Below are 19,846 nucleotides of genomic sequence, written 5' to 3'. Positions count from 1 at the left end.
CACTCCTGGGAGATGGGCATGCTGGGTGGGCCAGTCGGCCTCTGCTGTGGGACTTTGGCCTCCGCTCCAAGGAGCTCAGCATGTGAGAGGAGGGTCCTTTCCAGCCCTGACAGTCCAGAGCCATTGCTCTGAAGTATTTTGAGGCCAGGCGCAGTAACTCACGCCTGTAATCCCAGCACTTTGGGAGGCCGAGGCGGGCGGATCTCCTGAGGTCAGAAATTTGAGACCAGCCTGACCAACATGGAGAAACCCCGTCTCTACAAAAACAAAAAAATTAGCCGGGGTGGTGGCGCATGCCTGTAATCCCAGCTACTCAGGAGGCTGTGGCAGGAGAATCGGTTGAACCTGGGAGGCGGAGGTTGCAGTGAGCCAAGATCGCGCCACTGCACTCCAGCCTGGGTGACAGAGTGAGACTCCATCTTAAAAAAAAAAAAAAGTTGTTGGAGCTGGGGGCAGTGGCTGATGCCTGTCATCCCAGCCCTTTGGGAGGCCGAGGTGGGTGGATCACTTGAGGCCAGGAGTTCGAGACCAGCCTGGCCAACATGGCGAAACCCAGTCTCTACTAAAAATACAAAACTTAGCCGGGCATGGTGGCCTGCACCTGTAATTCCAGCTACTCGGGAGGCTGAGGCACGAGAATCACTTGAACCTGGGAGGCCGAGGTTGCAGTGAGCCAAGATTGTGCCACTGTACTCCAGCCTGGGTGACAGAGCAAGACTCTGTCTCACACACACACACACACACAAAAAAGAAAAAAAAAAAAAGGCCAGGCGCGGTGGCTCATGCCTGTAATGCCAGCACTTTGGGAGGCTGAGGCAGGCGGATCACCTGAGGTCAGGAGTTCAAGACCAGCCTGGCCAACATGGTGAAACCCCATCTCTACTAAAAATACAAAAATTAGCCGGGCATGGTGGCACACACCTGTAATTCCTGCTACTCAGGAGGCTGAGGCAGGAGAATCGCTTGAACCCCAGGGGGCAGAGGTTGCAGTGAGCTGAGATCACGCCACTGCATTCCAGCCTGGGCAACAGAGCTCTATCTCCCCAAAAAAGAGAAAGAGTTATGTTGGCGGGTGTGTGGTTGATGTGTGCTGTGGTCAGTGTATGCATATGTGTGGGGTATGGCGTGCATGTAGCATGGGTGTATGGGTGTGCACATGGTGTGTGGTGTGCATGTGTGTTGTGATGTATGTGCATGTGTGCTGTGTGTACATGTATGTAGGTGTGCGTATATCAGTGGATGTCTTTGTATGTGGTGTATATGGTGGTGTGTGTGCCTGTATCTGTATGTGTAGATGCACGTGTGTATGGTGTATGCATGGTGCATGTGTGTACACATGTGGTATGTGGCGTGTGTGCACATGTATATGTGTTGTGTATGACCTGTACATGATGGTGCATGTGTCGGTAGAGATGTATGAGTGGTGTGATGGTGTGTGTACATGCATTTGTGCACATGTGTGTATGGTGTATGCATGGTACATGTGGTGTGTATATGGCATGTGCATACATGCGTATGTGTTGTGTATGATCTGTACACAATTCTGCATGTGTGGGTAGAGATGTATGAGTGGTGTGATGGTGTGTGTACATACATTTGTGCACATGTGTATGGTGTATGCATGGTGCATGTGTGTACACGTGGTGTGTATATGGCATGTGTGCACGTGTATGTGTTGTGTGTGACCTGTACATGATTCTGCATGTGTGAGTAGAGATGTATGAGTGGTGTGATGGTGTGTGTACATGCATTTGTGCACATGTGTGTATGGTGTATGCATGGTACATGTGGTGTGTATACGGCATATGCATACATGCGTATGTGTTGTGTATGACCTGTACATGATTCTGCATGTGTGGGTAGAGATGTATGCATGGTGTGACTATAGTGTGTATACATGCATTTGTGCACGTGTATATGGTATGTGCATACACATGTGGTGTGTGGTGTGTGCTCATGGGCATGGATGTGTGGTATGCACATGGTTCCTGTGTGCCCTGACCATGTCCCTTCCCCTGGGCTGGCCTTTTTCTTAGGGCCATGTCTGGAAACGTGACCTTGGCCCTGAGGCTGGCAACACAGGGTCAACCTGTGGGACCGCAGCGCATGGCTCAGGGGCTCACTGGCCAAGAAAAAACAGTGGAGAAAACGCCCCCTCCCCTCTCTGTGGGGACCTGGGCATGGCGGGGTTCTGTGGATTGGTTTTGTATGTGGTTTTCTCTCCCGTGTCCTGTTGGTCACTCCAGTTAGAATGTAGGGATCAGGCAGGTCTAGCTTGATGTGAACTTGTCTATTGCAAAAGTGGCCAACAGTGGAACAGGTATGTTTTAGGGCAATCGATTCCTTGAGTTGACCCATCTTGGATGAAGAAATTCCACTTCCCAGACAGCTGTCTGTCCATTTGTTCACCTGCCCATCCATCCTTTTACCCCATCACAGCCACAGAATTTCTCTCAAGCTCTGTGATGAGTAAGGGAAGTGTAAACAATTCAGAAAATAACAGAAGAGGCCACAAGTGGCTGGGCACGGTGGCTCACTCCTGTAATCCCAGCACTTTGGGAGGCCGAGGCGGGCAGATCATGAGGTCAGAAGATTGAGGCCATCCTGACTGACATGGTGAAACCCCGTCTCTACTAAAAATACAAAAAAGTAGCAGGGCGTGGTGGCAGGGGCCTGTAGTCCCAGCTACTTGGGAGGCTGAGGCAGGAGAATGGCGTGAGCCCGGGAGGTGGAGCTTGCAATGAGCCGAGATCGAGCCACTGCACTCCAGCCTGGGTGACAGAGTGAGACTCCATCTCAAAGAAAAAAAGAAAAAAAAAGAAGAGGCCACAAGTTCGAGACCAGTCTGGCCAACATGGTGAAACCCCGTCTCTACTAAAAATACAAAAATTAGCCGGGTGTGGTGGCTTGTGCCTGTAGTCCCAGCTACTCGGGAGGCTGAGGCAGGAGAATCACTTGAACCCAGGAGGCAGAGGTTGCAGTGAGCTGAGATTGTACTACTGCACTCCAGCTTGGGAGACAAAGCAAGACTCCCTCTCAAAACAACGAAAAAGAAAATTAACTTCTGAGAGTCTGGCGGGGCTTTCTCTAAGAGGGGCTTTTTCTGGTAGGGGCTTTCACTGGGTGGGGCTTTCCCTGGGTGGCACGTTTCTGGGTGGGGCTTTCTCTGAGTGGGAATTTCTCTAAGTGGGACTTTCCCTGGGTGAAGCTTTCCCTGGGCGGGGCTTTCCCTGGGTGGGGCTTTCCCTGGGTGGGGCTTTCCCTGGGTGGAGCTTTCTTCTGGGCTGGACTTTCCCTGGGCTGGTCTTTTTTCTGGGTGGAGTTTTCCCTGGGCGGGTCTTTTTCTGGGCGGGTCTTTCCCTGGGCGGGGCTTTCCCTGGGCGGAGCTTTTATCTGGCCAGAGCTTTTCCTGGGCGGGTCTTTTTTTCTGGGCGGGGCTTTCCCTGGGCGGTCTTTTTTCTGGGCAGGGCTTTCCCTGGGCTGGTCTTTTTTCTGGGCGAGCTTTCCGTGGGCTGGTCTTTTTCTGGGCAGGGCTTTCCCCGGGCGCGACTTTTTTCTGGGCGGGTCTTTTTTCTGGGCAGGGCTTTCCCCATGCGCGACTTTTTTCTGGCCGGGGCTTTCCCCAGGCGCGACTTTTTTCTGGGCGGGACTTTTTTCTGGCCGGGGCTTTCCCCAGGCGCGACTTTTTTCTGGGCGGGACTTTTTTCTGGGCGGGGCTTTCCCCAGGCGCGACTTTTTTCTGGGCGGGGCTTTCCCTGGGTTGGTCTTTTTTCTGGGCAGGGCTTTCCCCAGGCGCGACTTTTTTCTGAGCGGGGCTTTCCCTGGGCGGGTTTTTTTCTGGGCGGGGCTTTCCCTGGGCGGGACTTTTTCTGGGCGGGGCTTTCCCTGGGCGGGTCTTTTATCTGGGCGGAGTTTTCCCTGGGCGGGTCTTTTTTCTGGGCTGGGCTTTCCCTCGGCGGGTCTTTTTCTGGGTGGGGCTTTCCCTGGGCGGGGCTTTTATCTGGGCGGGGCTTTTTTCTGGGCGGGGCTTTCCCTGGGCTGAGCTTGTATCTGGGCAGAGCTTTTCCTGGGTGGGGCTTTTTTCTGGACGGGGCTTTCCCTGGGCGGTCTTTTTCTGGGCAGGGCTTTCCCCGGGCGCGACTTTTTTCTGGGCGGGACTTTTTTCTGGGCGGGGCTTTCCCTGGGCGGGTCTTTTTTCTGGGCAGGGCTTTCCCCATGCGCGACTTTTTTCTGGGCGGGGCTTTCCCCAGGCGCGACTTTTTTCTGGGCGGGACTTTTTTCTGGGCGGGGCTTTCCCTGGGCTGGTCTTTTTTCTGGGCAGGGCTTTCCCCAGGCGCGACTTTTTTCTGGGCGGGGCTTTCCCTGGGCGGGTTTTTTTCTGGGCGGGGCTTTCCCTGGGCGGGACTTTTTCTGGGCGGGGCTTTCCCTGGGCGGGTCTTTTATCTGGGCGGAGTTTTCCCTGGGCGGGTCTTTTTTCTGGGTGGGGCTTTCCCTGGGCGAGGCTTTCCCTGGGTGGGGCTTTTATCTGGGCGGGGCTTTTTTCTGGGCGGGGCTTTCCCTGGGCTGAGCTTTTATCTGGCCAGAGCTTTTCTTGGGCGGGTCTTTTCTGGGCGGGGCTTTCCCTGGGCGGGCTTTTATCTGGGCGGAGCTTTCCCTGGGCAGGTCTTTTTTTCTGGGCGGGGCTTTCCCTGGGTGGGGCTTTCCCTGGGTGGGGCTTTTATCTGGGCGGGGCTTTTTTCTGGGTGGGGCTTTCCCTGGGCGAGGCTTTCCCTGGGTGGGGCTTTTATCTGGGCGGGGCTTTTTTCTGGGCGGGGCTTTCCCTGGGCGGGGCTTTTTATCTGGGCGGAGCCTTCTCTTGGCGGGTCTTTTTTTCTGGGCGGGGCTTTCCCTGGGCGGGCTTTTATCTGGGCGGAGCTTTCCCTGGATGGGGCTTTCCCTGGGAGGATCTTTTTTCTGGGCGGGGCTTTCCCTGGGCAGGTCTTTTTCTGGGCGGAGCTTTCCCTTAGCGGGTCTTTTTTTCTGGGCGGGTCTTTCCCTGGGCGGGGCATTCCTTCCTTGGGACCTGTGCATACCCCGACCTTGCCTGGTCACGTCTTTAAAAATCTTTTTTCCTGGAGCCCAGGCCAACCCTCCCTGGGGCCTACAGTTGGATGAGTGGAGTGGACAAGTGACGTATGAGCTTAAAGCCGAGTGCAGGGGGCGTAATGGGGGACGATTAGTGCCTTTTTATAGCAGCTGCAGGAGGAGCAGGTAAGGCCCCGTGGACAACTCTAAGCAACAACCCTGCACTCGGCTGGGGAGATTCCTGCCTTCTAGTCCGAGGAGCCCTGGCTGGCCCCACCCTGCGTTCTGCCCTGGTGAGGGGGCTGCACCTGTCTCCGTGCCAGAGGGTCATTTGATGGACCGTGGAAATGGTGGTCTGCCCTGGGACTGAGAGTGTCGCCGGCTCTTTCCCATATGCAGGGCTGGAGGGCTGGGCTGTGTTCCTCCGGGTGTTTCACTGCTGTTTTGCTCCGCTCTGTTGGAGCCTAGCAGAGCTTTTAGGTCAGGGACAGTGGGGTTTTGGCTGTCCCATGGGGCAAGGCTCCTCACCCTGCCCTTCCCCACTCTTGCTTTTCCTATTCCCAGTCACCCAGGCTTTCCCTTCCCGGGAGAACCTAGCCACTTGCAAATAGGGAGCTTTTTACAGTGGGCTCCTCCCCGAGGTTGCTCTGCGGCACCGGACCCTGTCCAGAGCAGCTTGATTTCCCGGGTACCTAACTGATTTCCCCTTAAGCTGCTACTGCAGCTGTTGCAATCCTTCAGTTGGGAAATCTGGCCCTCTCCCTGCTGTGGGCCTTTTCGCCTGGCACACCTGCACATCACTTCCCTGGGCCTAATCCCTGGCCCCAGGCCTGGGCCTTGTTTGCACAGGTTTGCCCCCTTGAGTTGCGGGGCTTCCCAAGGGCAGGGTCTCTTCCATCTCCCTCTCCCACAGCCCAGCTCAGGGCAGCAGCAGCATGTGACTGTGGAATGGGGAAGGGCCCAGGGAAGGAGGGACAGATGGAGGGTGTCACATCAGCCATGCCGATAGGAGTGTGGGTGCGGGTGGGGGTGGGGGTGGCTGTCCTTGGTGAAGGTGCTTTGGAAGCTGAAGGTCACTGTGCCCAACAATGTCCCAGCTCTGGCTCAGATGGCGGGTACTTGGCTCAGGTACCATCCTGTGTGGAGTGTGTAGGGCCCTGCCCAGCCTCACCTGGCAGAAAGGATGATGACCCGGGCCTCCAGCTCTTTCGCCTCCATCAGCAGGGCCGTCACGTTCTTGGTCCCTGGGTCAAACTGCAGCACCTTCTCTGCCTGCGGTGTGAGCAAGAGTGTTAGCAGGCGGCTGGGGCAGGGGACATAGCGCCTCAGGGGTGAGAGTTGGGCCGGAGCCACTGGGAACCCCGAGGCAGCTTAGCTAGGGCTGCCATGGTCTGCGCCTGCCACCTGCGCCTCTGCCTGCCTTCCTCAGTCCTTGCCTGGCCTGGCCTCGCCTCTCTGGTCCTGTCCTGTCTTCAGCCTGCGCGCTCACCTGTGCTCGTTCTGTGCTCTCTCTGCTCTCTCTGGATCTCTCTCTCCACCTCACTCCTGTCCTCATCTTTGCACTGAGCATGCAAGCTGAAGTGGACCCAGACTCAGGAGGCGTGCAGCGGACGGGAAACAGAAAAGAGTTTTGGAATGCAACCAGGAAAAGAGATGGGGCTGACTTTTCCAAAACCACGGGAGGTCCTCTGAGGTTTGATTCCGCAGGCCCCTGAGGAGCAGCCCGGCCCCGGCGAGTGGGTGGCCAGGCGGGCGGGCTCCCTCCCGGGTTCCACGAGGAAACCCTTGGGGTCTCGGAGATTCGCATGCACTTCCCGGAGAGCAGCTCCTCCTGCAGCCGCGCCTGCCTCGAGGGTGCAGGCTAGGGTCACGGCGGGTGGGCCTCAGGCACCCACGCCGCCACGCCTGCCCTCTCCTGCCTGCCCTCTCCTGCCTGCTGCCGGCTGCCTCTCCTCATTGCTCGGGCCTGCGGCTCGGCGGCTGGGCCAGACAGTGGCCCTAGTGGCCGAGGCGCCGAGGCCAGGGCTCCCTAGCCGTGGGTGGCGTGCACGTCCATGCATATATACCTTGGGTCCGCGCTTGTTGTCATAGGACAGTTGGTCGAGGTTTTCATAGTTCCTTTTTTTACTCTGATGAATAATGTGCACAGAGAAAATATGCAGACACAGAAGAAGATTATAAACGGTTGAAAATGACGGCGCTAAAGCAATCACACCACCTCCTCGGCACGTCTGCAGACGGGCTCCTACCTGGAGCTCGCAAACACCGAGGCCCGGGGCGGGGCTGGGGGCCGGGGTGGAGCTGGGGGCTGAGGGTCGTGGGGGCGGGGCCGTGGAGGCTCCCTGCCACGAAGCTGTGCTCTGGGAAACGGTCGCTCTCAGGAGAAAAGGAGGCCCTGTCCGCGTCCACCGTTCGGAGGGAGCCCCACCTGCCGCCCCCACCCTGCCATGCACCTGCTGTGTGGCCCCAGCAGTGCCCACTCCAACCTGTGTCAGTCCTGAGTGGGAGGTGAGCAGCCCCCCCGGGGCCTGTCCCCATGTCCCTCCCCCTCCCTCTTCTTGGTCTCCCTCTGCCTCTCAAGAGACCGAGGTATCCTCACTAACTGGGGTGCCCACGACCATCGGCTCGCATATGCGCCCAAGAGGGTGTGTGTGCATATGTGCGCCTGCAGGGGTGGCATGCGCCTGTGGGTGTCAGCATGGGAGGGTTAGTCCACAAAGGCCTGTGAAGGTTGGGGAAGGGCCAGATGGTCCGAGCATGCTTGTGTGTGTGCATGTGTGCATGTGCGTGTGTGCATGTGTGTGTGTGCACGTGTGCATGTGTGCATGTGTGTGCATGTGTGTGTGCGTGCATGTGTGTGCATGTGCGTGTGTGCATGTGTGTGTGTGCTGGCCGGCGCAAGTGAGGGTGAGCATGCACATGAGCACACCTGAGCGTGTGTCCAGGTGTGTGTGTGTGAGGAGCGCACCTGTGCGCGTCCAGGTGTGTGTGTGAGGAGCGCACCTGAGCACGTGTCCAGGTGTGTGTGTGGCGCTGGAGCTGCATGGAGGCAAGCCTGAGCCTGTGGCCGGAGGTGTGGAGTGTGATGGGAATGTGTGCATGCACCTGTGAGTGAAAGCAGGCAGTTGGGTGCGCAGGGGTGAGTGTGTGATGGGAGTCTGTGGCCGTGGGTGGACATGCCAGAAGGTGAGGGGCCTGTCGGGCACTGGGGTGAGGGGCACTGTCTTGGGTGGGGCCCTTGGTGCTCATGCCCCTCCCCCCCCAAGACTCAGCAGACCCCCCACGACAGTACTCCCAGGACCCTCTGGTCTGCCCCTGGCTTTACCCCCGACCCATGCCCTCTGGTCCCTCCCGGGGCCTGGGGTGCCTTGGGGGTGCTAGGTTGGCCCTAAGTTCGATGAAGCCAGCTCTGACACGAAACATGCTCCCAGCCACCCATAGGTCTGGCCCTCCTCAGCCTGGGCCTCCTCCCACTGCTTGATCAGGAGCTGGCCCAGGTGCTGAGCACCCAGGGCTCCGGGGGTCTGCAGCCGAGAACCAGCTCTGCCCCAGACTGCAAATGGGAGTGGTAAAGAAGGGGAAAGGGGTCGCTTGGACCCCCCCAAATCCCAGCTCTGATCTCTCTGCAGCCCCACAGAGTGGACGCCTGGCTGTGTTGGGGGTCAGTGTGTCCTAGAACCAGGTGGCTAATGGGTCTTGGTGAGGAGTGCAGAGGGAGCCCTGTGGTGGGGGCAAGGAGGGGAGTGGAGCCCACAGGGGCGGTCCAGGCGCGGGGGCAGGTGTCTGTGGATGGGGCTTTGCTGAGCCATGAGGTGCAGAGCTTCAGGGGAGGCCACGCGGGGGAGGACAGGGAATGGGCCCAGCCAGGAGGGGACAGGCCTGCAGGGGCGGTATGTGGGGGTCGTGTACAGGGGAGACCTTGCCCAGAGGGAGGCTGCTGGGGACTCAGGACAGGGTGGGCGGGAAGGGTGACGAGTCCCAAGCCCGGCTGGGGCCTCCAGGGAGCAAGGGGCATGGGCAGGAGGAGGGGACGAGGGCGCTGGGCAGCGCGGGGCAGGGGTGTTTGCGGAGCTCCAGGTGGTCTGGCCCTCGCCCCGCAGGGACTGACACGAAGGAGATTTCGACTAATGGCAAAAGCGAGTGAAATGAGCCGAGGACAGGCTGGGGCGGGCGCTCGCCAGACGTGGTGGTGCTGACCATGCACGATGGAAAGAAGAGGGTGTCACACACGGAGCCACAGACACAAGGCGGCCCGTCCTGCACCTCGGCTCCGCCAGGCGCCCACCCGCGGCGCCAACCCTCACCTTGGACTCACGCTCCTCCAGCAGCGTCTCCAGGCGTTTCTGAGCCGCCCGGCCCTCGTGGTCGTCGCTGACCAGCAGGATGACGTGGTTCCAGCTGTAGACACGCATCATCTCAAACCACACGCTGGACTGGTGGGAGTAGGGCGGCACGGTGCGCAGGAAGCTCAGGTGGATGCTCTGCGGGAGGCGGGGGCATGGCGGGCTGAGGCAGACCCGTGGGGACCTGCCCTCCCACCCACCTCCCACTGCTGCAACACCCGCCGGAGGCTGGGAACCCCCTTCCTCTCACGCCTGTCCGCACCCCCATGGGGACACTTTCTAGACCCTGGTACCCCCTCCTGTCTCCCATCCCATCCCTGCCACCCTGGGGACACTTTCTAGACCCTGGGACCCCTTTCTCTCACCCCTGTCCCCACCCCCATGGGGACACTTTCTAGACCCTGAGACCCCCTCTCACCCCTGTCCCCACCCCCTTGGGGACACTTTCTGGACCCTGGGACCCCTTTCTCTCACCCCTGTCCCCACCCCGCTGGGGACACTCTAGATCCTGGGACTGCCTTCCTCTCACCCCTGTCCCCACCCCGCTGGAGACACTTTCTGGATCCTGGGACCCCCTCCTGTCTCCCACCCCTGTCCCCACCCCGCTGGAGACACTTTCTGGACCCTGGGACCCCCTTCCTCTCACCCCTGTCCCCACTCTGCTGGGGACACTCTAGACCCTGGGACCCCCTTCCTCTCACCCCTGTCCCCACCCCCATGGGGACACTTTCTAGACCCTGGGACCCCTTTCTCTCACCCCTGTCCCCACCCCTCTGGGGACACTTTCTGGACCCTGGGACCCCCTTCCTCTCACCCCTGTCCCCACTCTGCTGGGGACACTCTAGACCCTGGGACCCCCTTCCTCTCACCCCTGTCCCCACCCCCTTGGGGACACTTTCTGGACCCTGGGACCCCTTTCTCTCACCCCTGTCCCCACCCCGCTGGGGACACTCTAGATCCTGGGACCGCCTTCCTCTCACCCCTGTCCCCACCCCGCTGGAGACACTTTCTAGATCCTGGGAACCCCCTTCCTCTCACCCCTGTCCCCACCCCGCTGGAGACACTTTCTAGACCCTGGGACCCCCTTCCTCTCACCCCTGTCCCCACCCCGCTGGAGACACTTTCTAGATCCTGGGAACCCCCTTCCTCTCACCCCTGTCCCCACCCCGCTGGAGACACTTTCTGGACCCTGGGACCCCCTTCCTCTCACCCTTGTCCCCACTCTGCTGGGGACACTCTAGACCCTGGGACCCCTTTCTCTCACCCCTGTCCCCACCCCCATGGGGACACTTTCTAGACCCTGGGACCCCTTTCTCTCACCCCTGTCCCCACCCCTCTGGGGACACTTTCTGGACCCTGGGACCCCCTTCCTCTCACCCCTGTCCCCACTCTGCTGGGGACACTCTAGACCCTGGGACCCCCTTCCTCTCACCCCTGTCCCCACCCCCTTGGGGACACTTTCTGGACCCTGGGACCCCTTTCTCTCACCCCTGTCCCCACCCCGCTGGGGACACTCTAGATCCTGGGACCGCCTTCCTCTCACCCCTGTCCCCACCCCGCTGGAGACACTTTCTAGATCCTGGGAACCCCCTTCCTCTCACCCCTGTCCCCACCCCGCTGGAGACACTTTCTAGACCCTGGGACCCCCTTCCTCTCACCCCTGTCCCCACTCCCCTGGGGACACTTTCTAGACCCCGGGACCCCCTCCTGTCTCCCACCCCTGTCCCTACCACCCTGGGGACACTTTTTTTTTTTAAACAGTCTTGCACTGTCACCCAGGCTGGAGTGCAGTGGTGTGATCTCAGCTCACTGCAAGCTCCGCCTCCTGGGTTCACACCATTCTCCTGCCTCAGCCTCCCAAGTAGCTGGGACTACAGGCGCCCGCCACCACACCCGGCTAATTTTTTTGTATTTTTAGTGGAGATGGGGTTTCACCGTATTAGCCAGGATGGTCTTGATCTCCTGACCTCGTGATCCGCCCGCCTCAGCCTCCCAAAGTGCTGGGATTACAGGCGTGAGCCACCGTGCCCGGCCAACCCTGGGGACACTTTCTAGACGCTGGGACCCCTCCTTTTTCCCACCCCTGTCCCCACCACCCTGGGGACACTTTTTAGACCCTGGGAACCTCTCTCCCACCCCGGTCTCTCCTCCCACATATAATCTTGGAAATGGGGGAGGTTTGGTGTTGGCCCCACAGCACCCTAAGGGACGTGGGTTTCTGTGGAATTGTGCCTGGGGTGAGCTCACCTCCTCCCCTGCAGCCCACCACCTTTGGACAAGCTAAGCTCAGGAAATTCTTGATGACACATAGCGCCTCGAAGATCCCCCTGGGGCTGCCCATAGAGTCCTCCCAAATTTAAACAACTCTATGTATGAAGAAGAATTCACTCTTGGGGCTAAAGGCCTCATCTCCCCAGGCGAGAGCGTGGTGCTTGCTTGCCCTGGCTTGCTTTTCCTGGCCTCGAGCTGCCACGGAGTGCCGTGGCATGGCCGGGAGTGGAGCAGGCTCTGCCCCCCTCTGCCTCAGTTCTCTGTGTCTGTCCAGGTAAGCCAGGTAAGTCCTTCAGTGTCCCTGTGGACTCTTACTGATCTTGTGGTCCTCTGAGGCCTCCAGGTTATTTTTCACCTGCTCCCTGTTTGTGGCCTGGGGCAGTGCCTTGGGGTACAAAAATGTCCCCTGCCTCTGTCTATCCACCTGGTGACGTGGCGGCAAGGCAGGCTGTGCTCGAGGTCTTGGACTAGCTCTGACCTGGCCTTGCCGGTTCATGTTTTGGGCACAGGTTGGTTGTAGTGTAGAGACTGTGGTAAGGCCAGGGTGCAGCTGTGAGCTGTGCCCCCTCCCTTTGGCCTGCTCTGGGCCGGGGGCATCCGTTTCCCCCGCCTTTCATTTGACCACTGGCTGCTTTCCTGGGTAAGGCCATCTTCTCTCCTTCACATGTGAGGAAACTGGTGCCCAGAGAGGCGAAGCAGGTCATGCCTGAGGGCACAGGAATGAGACCCCCACCTTCCCATGGCCAGAGGTGAAGTCACCTGGGAGGAGCAGTTTGGGTGCCGAGGGGGCACACCAGGGCTTTCAGAGCCTCAGGAAGGTGGCTGTTCCAGCCTCTGTCTCAGTTCCTGCCTCTGGGGCCTTCCATCCTCCCAGAAGAGCCTGGGCCTGGCTGGGGCGACCCCTGTGCTTTAAGGCAGTGTTACCAAGGACTGTGGACTCTGGGCAGGAGGAATTTGGAGAAGGTGGGGGACCCGGAAGCCTGGCTGCACAGCCCAGCCCTCTGGCTCCTCAGCGCTGGCAGCAAACTGGATGTCCCCTGCCGAGTGGCCCTGCAGGTCTGTCTGCCAGTGGCCCCAGGTTGGTCAGCCTCTCGGTGCCCAGTTTGCATCCTGGGTAGACGGAGGGCTGTGTGACCTAGAGCAAGCCCCCATGGCTCTCTGGCTTGGAGACTCCTGCAAAACTGACTGGATGACCTCTCCCCTCTTCCAGCTGATGTTCCAGGATTGGACAGAAGCCCTCCTCATAGCCTGTGGGCCAGGAGGGTCTGCAGGAGGCTAAGCCAAGGTGCCCTCAGCCCTAGAGGCTGGAAGCCCCCAGGCCAGCGCCCCCCACCCTGAGCTGCAACCACAGACATTGCTCTCCACCCATGCCTGCAGTGGGAAAGGCTGGCCCCACCACCCTGGCTGCATGCACACCCCTTTCCTCCTGGAGCAACCCCCAGCTCTCCAAACTCCCCTTCAAAGTCCACCTGTCTAGAAAGCCTCCCAGCCATCCCTTCTCCTAGCCCACGGGCCCTCTCGTCCTGAGGGGGCGTCACTGGTGCCTGTGCCAGTGAGTGTGTGTGACTTTGTGCGAATCCGTGGGTGTGTCAGTGTGCATGTGTGGGGAGGGTGAGCATAGCAGTGTAGCGTGTGGGTGCTGTATGAATGTGAGTGTGTGATGTGTGAGTGTGTGATGAGTGTGTGATGTGTGCCCCCTCCCTTTGGCCTGCTCTGGGCTGGGGGCACGTGCTGGGCTCCATGTGAGCCCTCTATGTGCAAGAGAGTGTGTATTGCGTGTGTAAGAGCACGTGAGTGTGCATGTGAGCGTGTTTGCAGATGTGTGAGTTGGACACATGAGAGCGTGTGGACGTGCATGAATGTGGGGGAGCTGTGTGGCTGTGAGTTTGTGGTGTGTGAGTTCCATGTGAGCGGGTCAGCCCGCTGCTCCTGGAGTGGCCAGGCTGTGCCCTGGGGCCGAGGGCCGGAAGGCCTGGTCTGGCAGTCAGGCTTACCTTGTCTGAGTAGATGGACATGCGGGTGGTCAGCCCCAGCACGGGTATGCGGTAGAAGCCGGCTGTGTAGGAGACAGGGGTGGGAGTGAAGTGGTCGTTGGGGGTAGGTGGATGGCTAACTAGGATGGCGTAGACCTGTGGACACAGGAGACACGGTCAGCTTGAGTCAGGGGTGAGCCAGGCACTGGGCTAGAGGCTGAGATCTGGAAGCAGCAGGGGTTGAACCCAGCAGGCTAAGGGGGGCTGGGGGCACGATTCGGGTACATGCTACATGCCCAGGCCCAGATGCACACATGCCCACAGGGCAGGGGAGGGAGACCCCACCCGGATCTCCCCTCACTCCTCTCACACTGCTGACTAGGGCCCTGCAGGCGTTGTGCTCAAGGGCCAGGTGAAGGACTGCCCTTGGGATGTCCCAGGGGCCTGGAGCACGGGACGCACCCAAGGTGGACTGGGGAGGATGGCTGGTCCTGCATCATGATGGCCTTGATGCTCAGAACCCACCCGTCCTTCCTGATGGGCCAGGGGTGGGGCCAGTCCACATCCCGCGACAGAGCGGGCAGTTCTGAAGGCTGGTACCGGACTTCAGGGGGAAGCAGCTAGCAGCTGCCAAAGAGGCCAAGGTCCCTTTTGCTGGTGTCTCCAGGGGCAGGGCCTGTGATGGGCTCCGTCTGAATAACACCCAGCCCTTACTTTGAGTGCTGGCCTCATCCTCAAGGAAGGGAAGGGAGGCATTGGGGGTGCAGCCCAGCCTTCCTCCCCATGGCCAAGGCCCCATGGGGCAGATCTAAAGCCAGCGGCTCAGCTCCCTGGAGCTGACGCCTCCCTCTCTCCCCAGCTTCCCAAGGCAGGGAGGCAGGCAGCTGGGGGTCCACACCACCTTCACACAACAAGGACCTGCGTCTGTCCCCAACTCTGCCTGTGCCTCTTAGAGCTTTGGCGAATGGGGGCGGGGTGCACTGCATGGCCCCACGTGGCAGGACAGTACCTGGCTGGGGGTGTGTTCCGTGAGTGGTAGCTACAGGCATTGCCTTTGCTGCAGAGGCCATGCCCACAGACAGACAGCAACATGGGCGTGAGTTGAAGCAATTCCCCAGGAATGGCCCCTCCTGGATTTCCTGAGTCCACCTTCCGTGTCCCTCCCCAGTCCCAGATGGAATATGTGACCGCAGCCACTGGCTACAGATGCATCCCCCCAGTCCCATCCCATGGTGTCCTGGGCTGGGGCACAGGGATGGTGTCCTGGGCTGGGGCACGGGGGTGGCTTGTGAAGTGGGGAGGGAGGATTTCTGAGAAAACTCTGGTGTGGGCCCTGCAGCTGCAGCTGTTTGCAGTGGTTCTCCCTCCCCCAGCTCTTGCCTCCAGCCTGCACCCAGAGGTGCTTGGCAAAGACCCGTAGGTCCGTGTGTGACCATGCAGGTGTTCACGCGTGTGCTAGGGTATGGTTATATGCATCACATGCCCTGGCATGTCTGTTCGTGTACATGCGTGTGAATGACTGGAACCGTGTGCGTAAATGTGCATGTTTGCACGTGCCTCTGGGAATGCATGCCAAGCCGTGTGTGGCACATGAGCAGGTGTCCATGGATCTGCATGTGTGCAGATGAGCATATGAAATTGATTGTGGGATGCTGAGGTGCGTGAGTGTGTGCTAATGTAACATTTGGTGTGAGTGTGAGCATGTGTGTCCACAGATGTGGTGTGTCCATCAGGTAGGCACGTGTGAGCAGTGCTAGGCTGGATGTCTGTCTTGCCTCTTACATAAAGGGCTGCATTGCAGATCCTTGCAGCCTCATTGGAATTCAGCAGGCGCTCGGCCCAGGGGCGGACAGCTCCGACAGGCAAAATCCCAGGAGCCACGTCCTCCCCCGCAGCGCTGGCTGCCGACAGCTCCCATGCCCTGATGCCTCTCGCGTGTGCACCCCCACTCCCACCCCCACAAAGCGTCCTTCAGTGGCACCTGAGCCATTTCCCTTCCCAGGCGGACCCATGGGTAGGGGGAAGGGACGAAAAAAAGGGCAGGAGAACCTGGAAGCAGAAACAAAGATGGCCCCAGGCCCCGTCCTGTTTAAAGCTCTGCAGGGCGGGCATGTAGCTGGACAGGCGCTTCTACTCTCTTACCCGGAATGCCCACCCCCACACTGACACACTCCAGTCCCACGTCTACACACACCAGTCAGGGCCTGGAGCCCCAGGGACCCTCTGAGGACCAGCCAAGGTGGCAGGTGACTGGTCTCAGGCCAAGATAGGGGAGCCAGCAGACCCTGGTGTTTGGTTCCTAGTGAGACGAGGCCTCCCGGAAGCAGCCAGCTCACTCCGGGGTGGTGTCTTACAGGCAGGAAGGGGGCACGGAAAGGATGGAATGAAACTGGGGGTGTGGGGTTGCAGGATGGAGGAGAGGGGAGGTGGGTGGCGGAGGTGGGGGAGGGCACCTGGCTGGAGATGAGGTCCTCGCACACCGACAGAGCCATCTGGATGGCGTTGGGCTTGTGCGTGACGGAGGTGGCATTGAGCTGAATCTTCCAGGAGCCGTGCCGCTTGTTGGCCTGGTTCACGGCCTCGCGGAACATCTGCTCGTGCTTCCGCGTGCTCAGCACCGCGCCAATGTTGACGATCTTGGGGTCGCACGCGGCACGGGCGACGGAGCAGGAGAACAGCAGGGCGAGCGTCAGCAGGCGCATGGTGCTCATGGGCTCGGGCCGCGGGCCTGGCTCTGCGCGGCGCGAACGCGGGGCCCTCGGCGCATCCCCCGCGGGGCTTCCGGGCCGTCCTGCGCTCGCCCGGCCCCGCGGGCTGCGGACGCCACGTCTCCCCCGGAGCGGCGGTCCCGGGACGTCGGCCGAGGGAAGGGGCGCTGAAGGTGCGCAGGGGCTCGGGGCTCAGCCCCACGCGGCCGGCGCTCAGCCCCACGCGGCCGGCGCTGTCCGCGGTGCTGAAGCGGGGCCGGGCACAGCTCCGAGCGCCCGGCTTGGAAAGGGCCCGGCGGCGGCGGCGGCGGCGGCGGCGGCGGCGGCTCCGCGGGCGGCGCTGGTTCCGGTCCGGACGCTGCGGAGACTGCAGCAGCTGCAGAAACGCGAGCGGGGCCAACGTCTCCTGCCCCTCCCGCCGCCCCCGCTTCCCAACACGGAGGCGAAGGGGGCGCCTCCCGCGCCAGAGCGTGCGCCTGCGTTCGTGTGAGCGTGTGTGTCGGAGCGCGCGTGAGCCGGGGAGCGCGCGTGTGCGTGTGAGCGCGTGCCTGGAGGGGTCCTGGGACAGGGGCCTGTGCTGTCGGGGACCCGCAGGGAGCTCAGTTTGGAAACGTTAGAGGAGTCCGTGTCACCGCGTGCAGCCCGCACCCTTGCGTGCCTTTTAATAGGACCGAACGCGTCGTGCCCGCTTGTATGTGTGTGTGCGCGCAAGAGTCGTCACCCACAGTCGGCGATATTTCGGCTCCTGACTCTTGCAGACTGGAGCTCCAGAGGGGTGGGGGAGGCCCTAAGCCATGCCTCTGGGGGGCGCTCCCCTCAAGGTTCCCCTCCCCACAAGGTTCAGAAATGAGGGAGAGGCCCCATCTGCGTGGCCATGTAACTTGGGACCCCCCTCCTCGGGCTAAGAGGAATAGGGAGGGTGACCGTGGCTGCCGCATGTGTTCAGCCAGGCCTTCCGCGAGAGCCTGGAAACTGGACCCGCACTGACTGGGGCTGAGGTCGGACACGAGGAATCACTGGAGCCCCGCGAGGTGTGTTCGGGGCCAGCCGTTTCACACCCTCAGCTTCCGCTCCTCTCTCCGTCTCCAGCCCCCTCGCAATGCGCTCCCAGCGCCCCCTTTTCCAGAGCCTCACCCATCCCTCTGGTCCACACCACCCTGTCTTTGTCCCCCTCCACCCCTGGAGTGTGCATGCCCCTCCCTAACTTGAAGGATGGCTGAAGCTCCGCCCCTGCTAGTGATGTCACCATTTCCAATAGCAACTGAGGATTCTGCAGACCTAACAGCAAACGCCCCCAATGGGACAAAGCAGGGTTGTCACCACACCTCTGCTATCTGCAGCAGTGCAGCAAGGGAAGTCATGTGCCCACAGGGGTCACACACTCTCTCCCACTTGCCGTTCTCTCCATCAGCCGAACACTGGCACCAGGGACCCCCTGGAGCTGAGAGGAGGGGGAGGGGCTGTGGTGTTTGACAAGCTCCTCCTCTTGGCCCCTTCTCTCTCAATACAGGAAAATCTTTCCTTGGGGGATCACCTGCCCGTACCCTGCTGCAGACCCTGCCTCTCCCCGTTCGGGTTGAGGCACACGGGTCATCCGCCTCGGGGCCCTCACTCCTTCTGTTGGCTCTCAGGAGGGTGTGTGTGGGTGCTCAGGGGGACTCAGCTGGCCCCATCTCCAGGAGTTTGTGGCCCATCTCCAAACTTCCACCTCGGCAGGGCACAGTGGCTCAAGCCTGTCATCTCAACACTTTGGGAGGCAAGGGCAGGTGGATCACCTAAGGTCAGGAGTTCGAGACCAGCCTGGCCAACATGGTGAAACCCTGTCTCTACTAAAAATACAAAAATTAGCCGGACGTGGCGGCAGGCATTCGTAATCCCAGCTACTTGGGAGACTGAGGCAGCAGAATCGCTTGAATCTGGGAGGCGGATTTTGCAGTGAGCCAAGATTGCACCATTGCACTCCAGCCCGGGCGACAGAGCAAAACTCCATCAAAAAAAAAAAAAAAAAAATCCGCCTCAGGCAGGCCAGAGCCTGGCAGCTGCGTGGGGGTAGACCTGAGCCCAGACAGCGCCTCATCAGCGTGGAAGAAAGGGGTTGGAGGCTGCAGCAGAGGTCCTGGCTCCACCCACCCACCCCCACGCCGTGGGGTGCTGGGGCGACTCCCGCTGACCCTGGAGAGCTGATCGCTAAATGTTCAGACACCTGCCAGCAGCTGTTACAGTCAGGCTTTGAAATTGGCCACAGTGGGATTATTTATGCTGCCACGGAAATCATCAAACCCCACAAACCAGGGCTTTTTCTTTTCTACTCAGGGAGCCGGTCTGCCAGCGCATCACTGCCCCACCAGACCGTGTGTGCGTCCCCAAGCTTCTGTTCAAGACCCCTTGGCAGGTGTCCATGATGGAGATGGGGTGGAGGCCGCGTCTCCAGGCCACAGCTCCTCCTGTGAGCGAGTCTTTCCTGGATTCTGCTCTGCATTTTCCCCCCGTGGGCTTCTTCCACAACCATGAGGGAGGGGGCAGTGGTGCCACAATAGATGAGCCTGGACTCGGACCCCTCTGAGACCTGGTGAGACAAAGGCTGTGGGGAGGACCAGAGACCTGGGGCACTGCCTTGGGATGGGCCCGGGGCCAGCAGTCAGGCGCTGGCTGGGGAGGGAAGCGCTGTTCTACCCCGGGCCACTGTGGGACAGTCTCCCCTCTGTGGAGACCCCCTTGCCCACTCTGACAGCTGCGGCCCCGGCGGGAGGCAGCTGCTCCTCCCCGACCCCAGCCTCGCGGTTCTAGTCAGGGCTGTCAACCCGGGTGCAGACCCGCCCTGGCCTCAGCCCATTGGCCGAGGGGTTGCCAATCAGGGCTCTCCCTAGGATTTTGGGCCGATCAGAAGCAGGGACGGGACCCGGGCTCTACATCCTCTGCAGGTGAATCCCTGAGAACTGGGGCTCAGGAGCCACCTGCAGACACATTTCTGTCGAGAGGAAGCCTGCTTGAGAGGAGGCGGCCGACAGACAGGGGTGGGGCGGGCAGAAGCATCTCCACCCATCGCAGCCGAGGCCGGCCAAGGGCCTGGAGGACAGGCCTGCTTCCCGTGCCAGCTCCTGGAGGGGCCGCCAGGCCACGCAGGGGAAACGGAGCTGGCCATCTCGGGCCTGGCCCCCGCTAAAGAGCTAGACTGGGGTCAGGACCTCTGCCCTGACCTGGGGGAGCCCAGGGACCCTCACAGAGGTATAGTCTCTGACACCCATAAGGCTTTCCCACCAGCCCTTGTGCCGGACTGGCTCCCATACCTTCCTGCCTCCACAAGTCCCTCCTCTCTCCCTGTCCTGACTTTCCAAATTCCACCTTTCCTGGTAGCCGTCTTCCCCATCACAGGATCCCCACAGATCCGACCGCAGGCAGCACTGCACCGCACGTTTACTCCACTAGGCACATTCACTGGGCACCTGCCGTGTGCCAGACGCTGTTCTAAGGGTGGGTATGTAGCAGT

The 19,846-nt window shown here is 60.5% G+C and overlaps 1 protein-coding gene across 10 annotated transcripts in view; it reads right to left on the bottom strand.

The window, feature by feature from the left end:
• Positions 1-16,960, bottom strand: part of GRIN1 (glutamate ionotropic receptor NMDA type subunit 1) — a 31,097-nt gene extending 14,137 nt beyond the window's left edge. For 3 of the 10 annotated variants that reach the window (XM_031014216.3, XM_055350238.2, XM_055350240.2), the window contains exons 1-5: positions 16,105-16,460; positions 13,673-13,807; positions 9,369-9,545; positions 7,131-7,193; positions 6,236-6,336 (exon numbers count right to left, since the gene is read on the bottom strand). In XM_031014216.3, the coding sequence (XP_030870076.1) occupies positions 6,236-6,336; positions 7,131-7,193; positions 9,369-9,545; positions 13,673-13,807; positions 16,105-16,362 (734 nt within the window). In that variant the 5' untranslated portion in view covers positions 16,363-16,460. Of the gene's footprint in view, positions 1-6,235; positions 6,337-7,130; positions 7,194-9,368; positions 9,546-13,672; positions 13,808-16,104 lie in introns of all 10 variants that reach the window. The other 7 variants (XM_031014214.3, XM_031014218.3, XM_031014213.3 and 4 more) reach the window with 7 other exon arrangements.
• Positions 16,961-19,846: the final 2,886 nt, after the last annotated feature.

Source organism: Gorilla gorilla, chromosome 13 (assembly GCF_029281585.2).
Source record: "Gorilla gorilla gorilla isolate KB3781 chromosome 13, NHGRI_mGorGor1-v2.1_pri, whole genome shotgun sequence".
NCBI classification, from domain to species: domain Eukaryota; kingdom Metazoa; phylum Chordata; class Mammalia; order Primates; family Hominidae; genus Gorilla; species Gorilla gorilla.
This window is presented reverse-complemented; position numbering and strand designations above follow the sequence as displayed.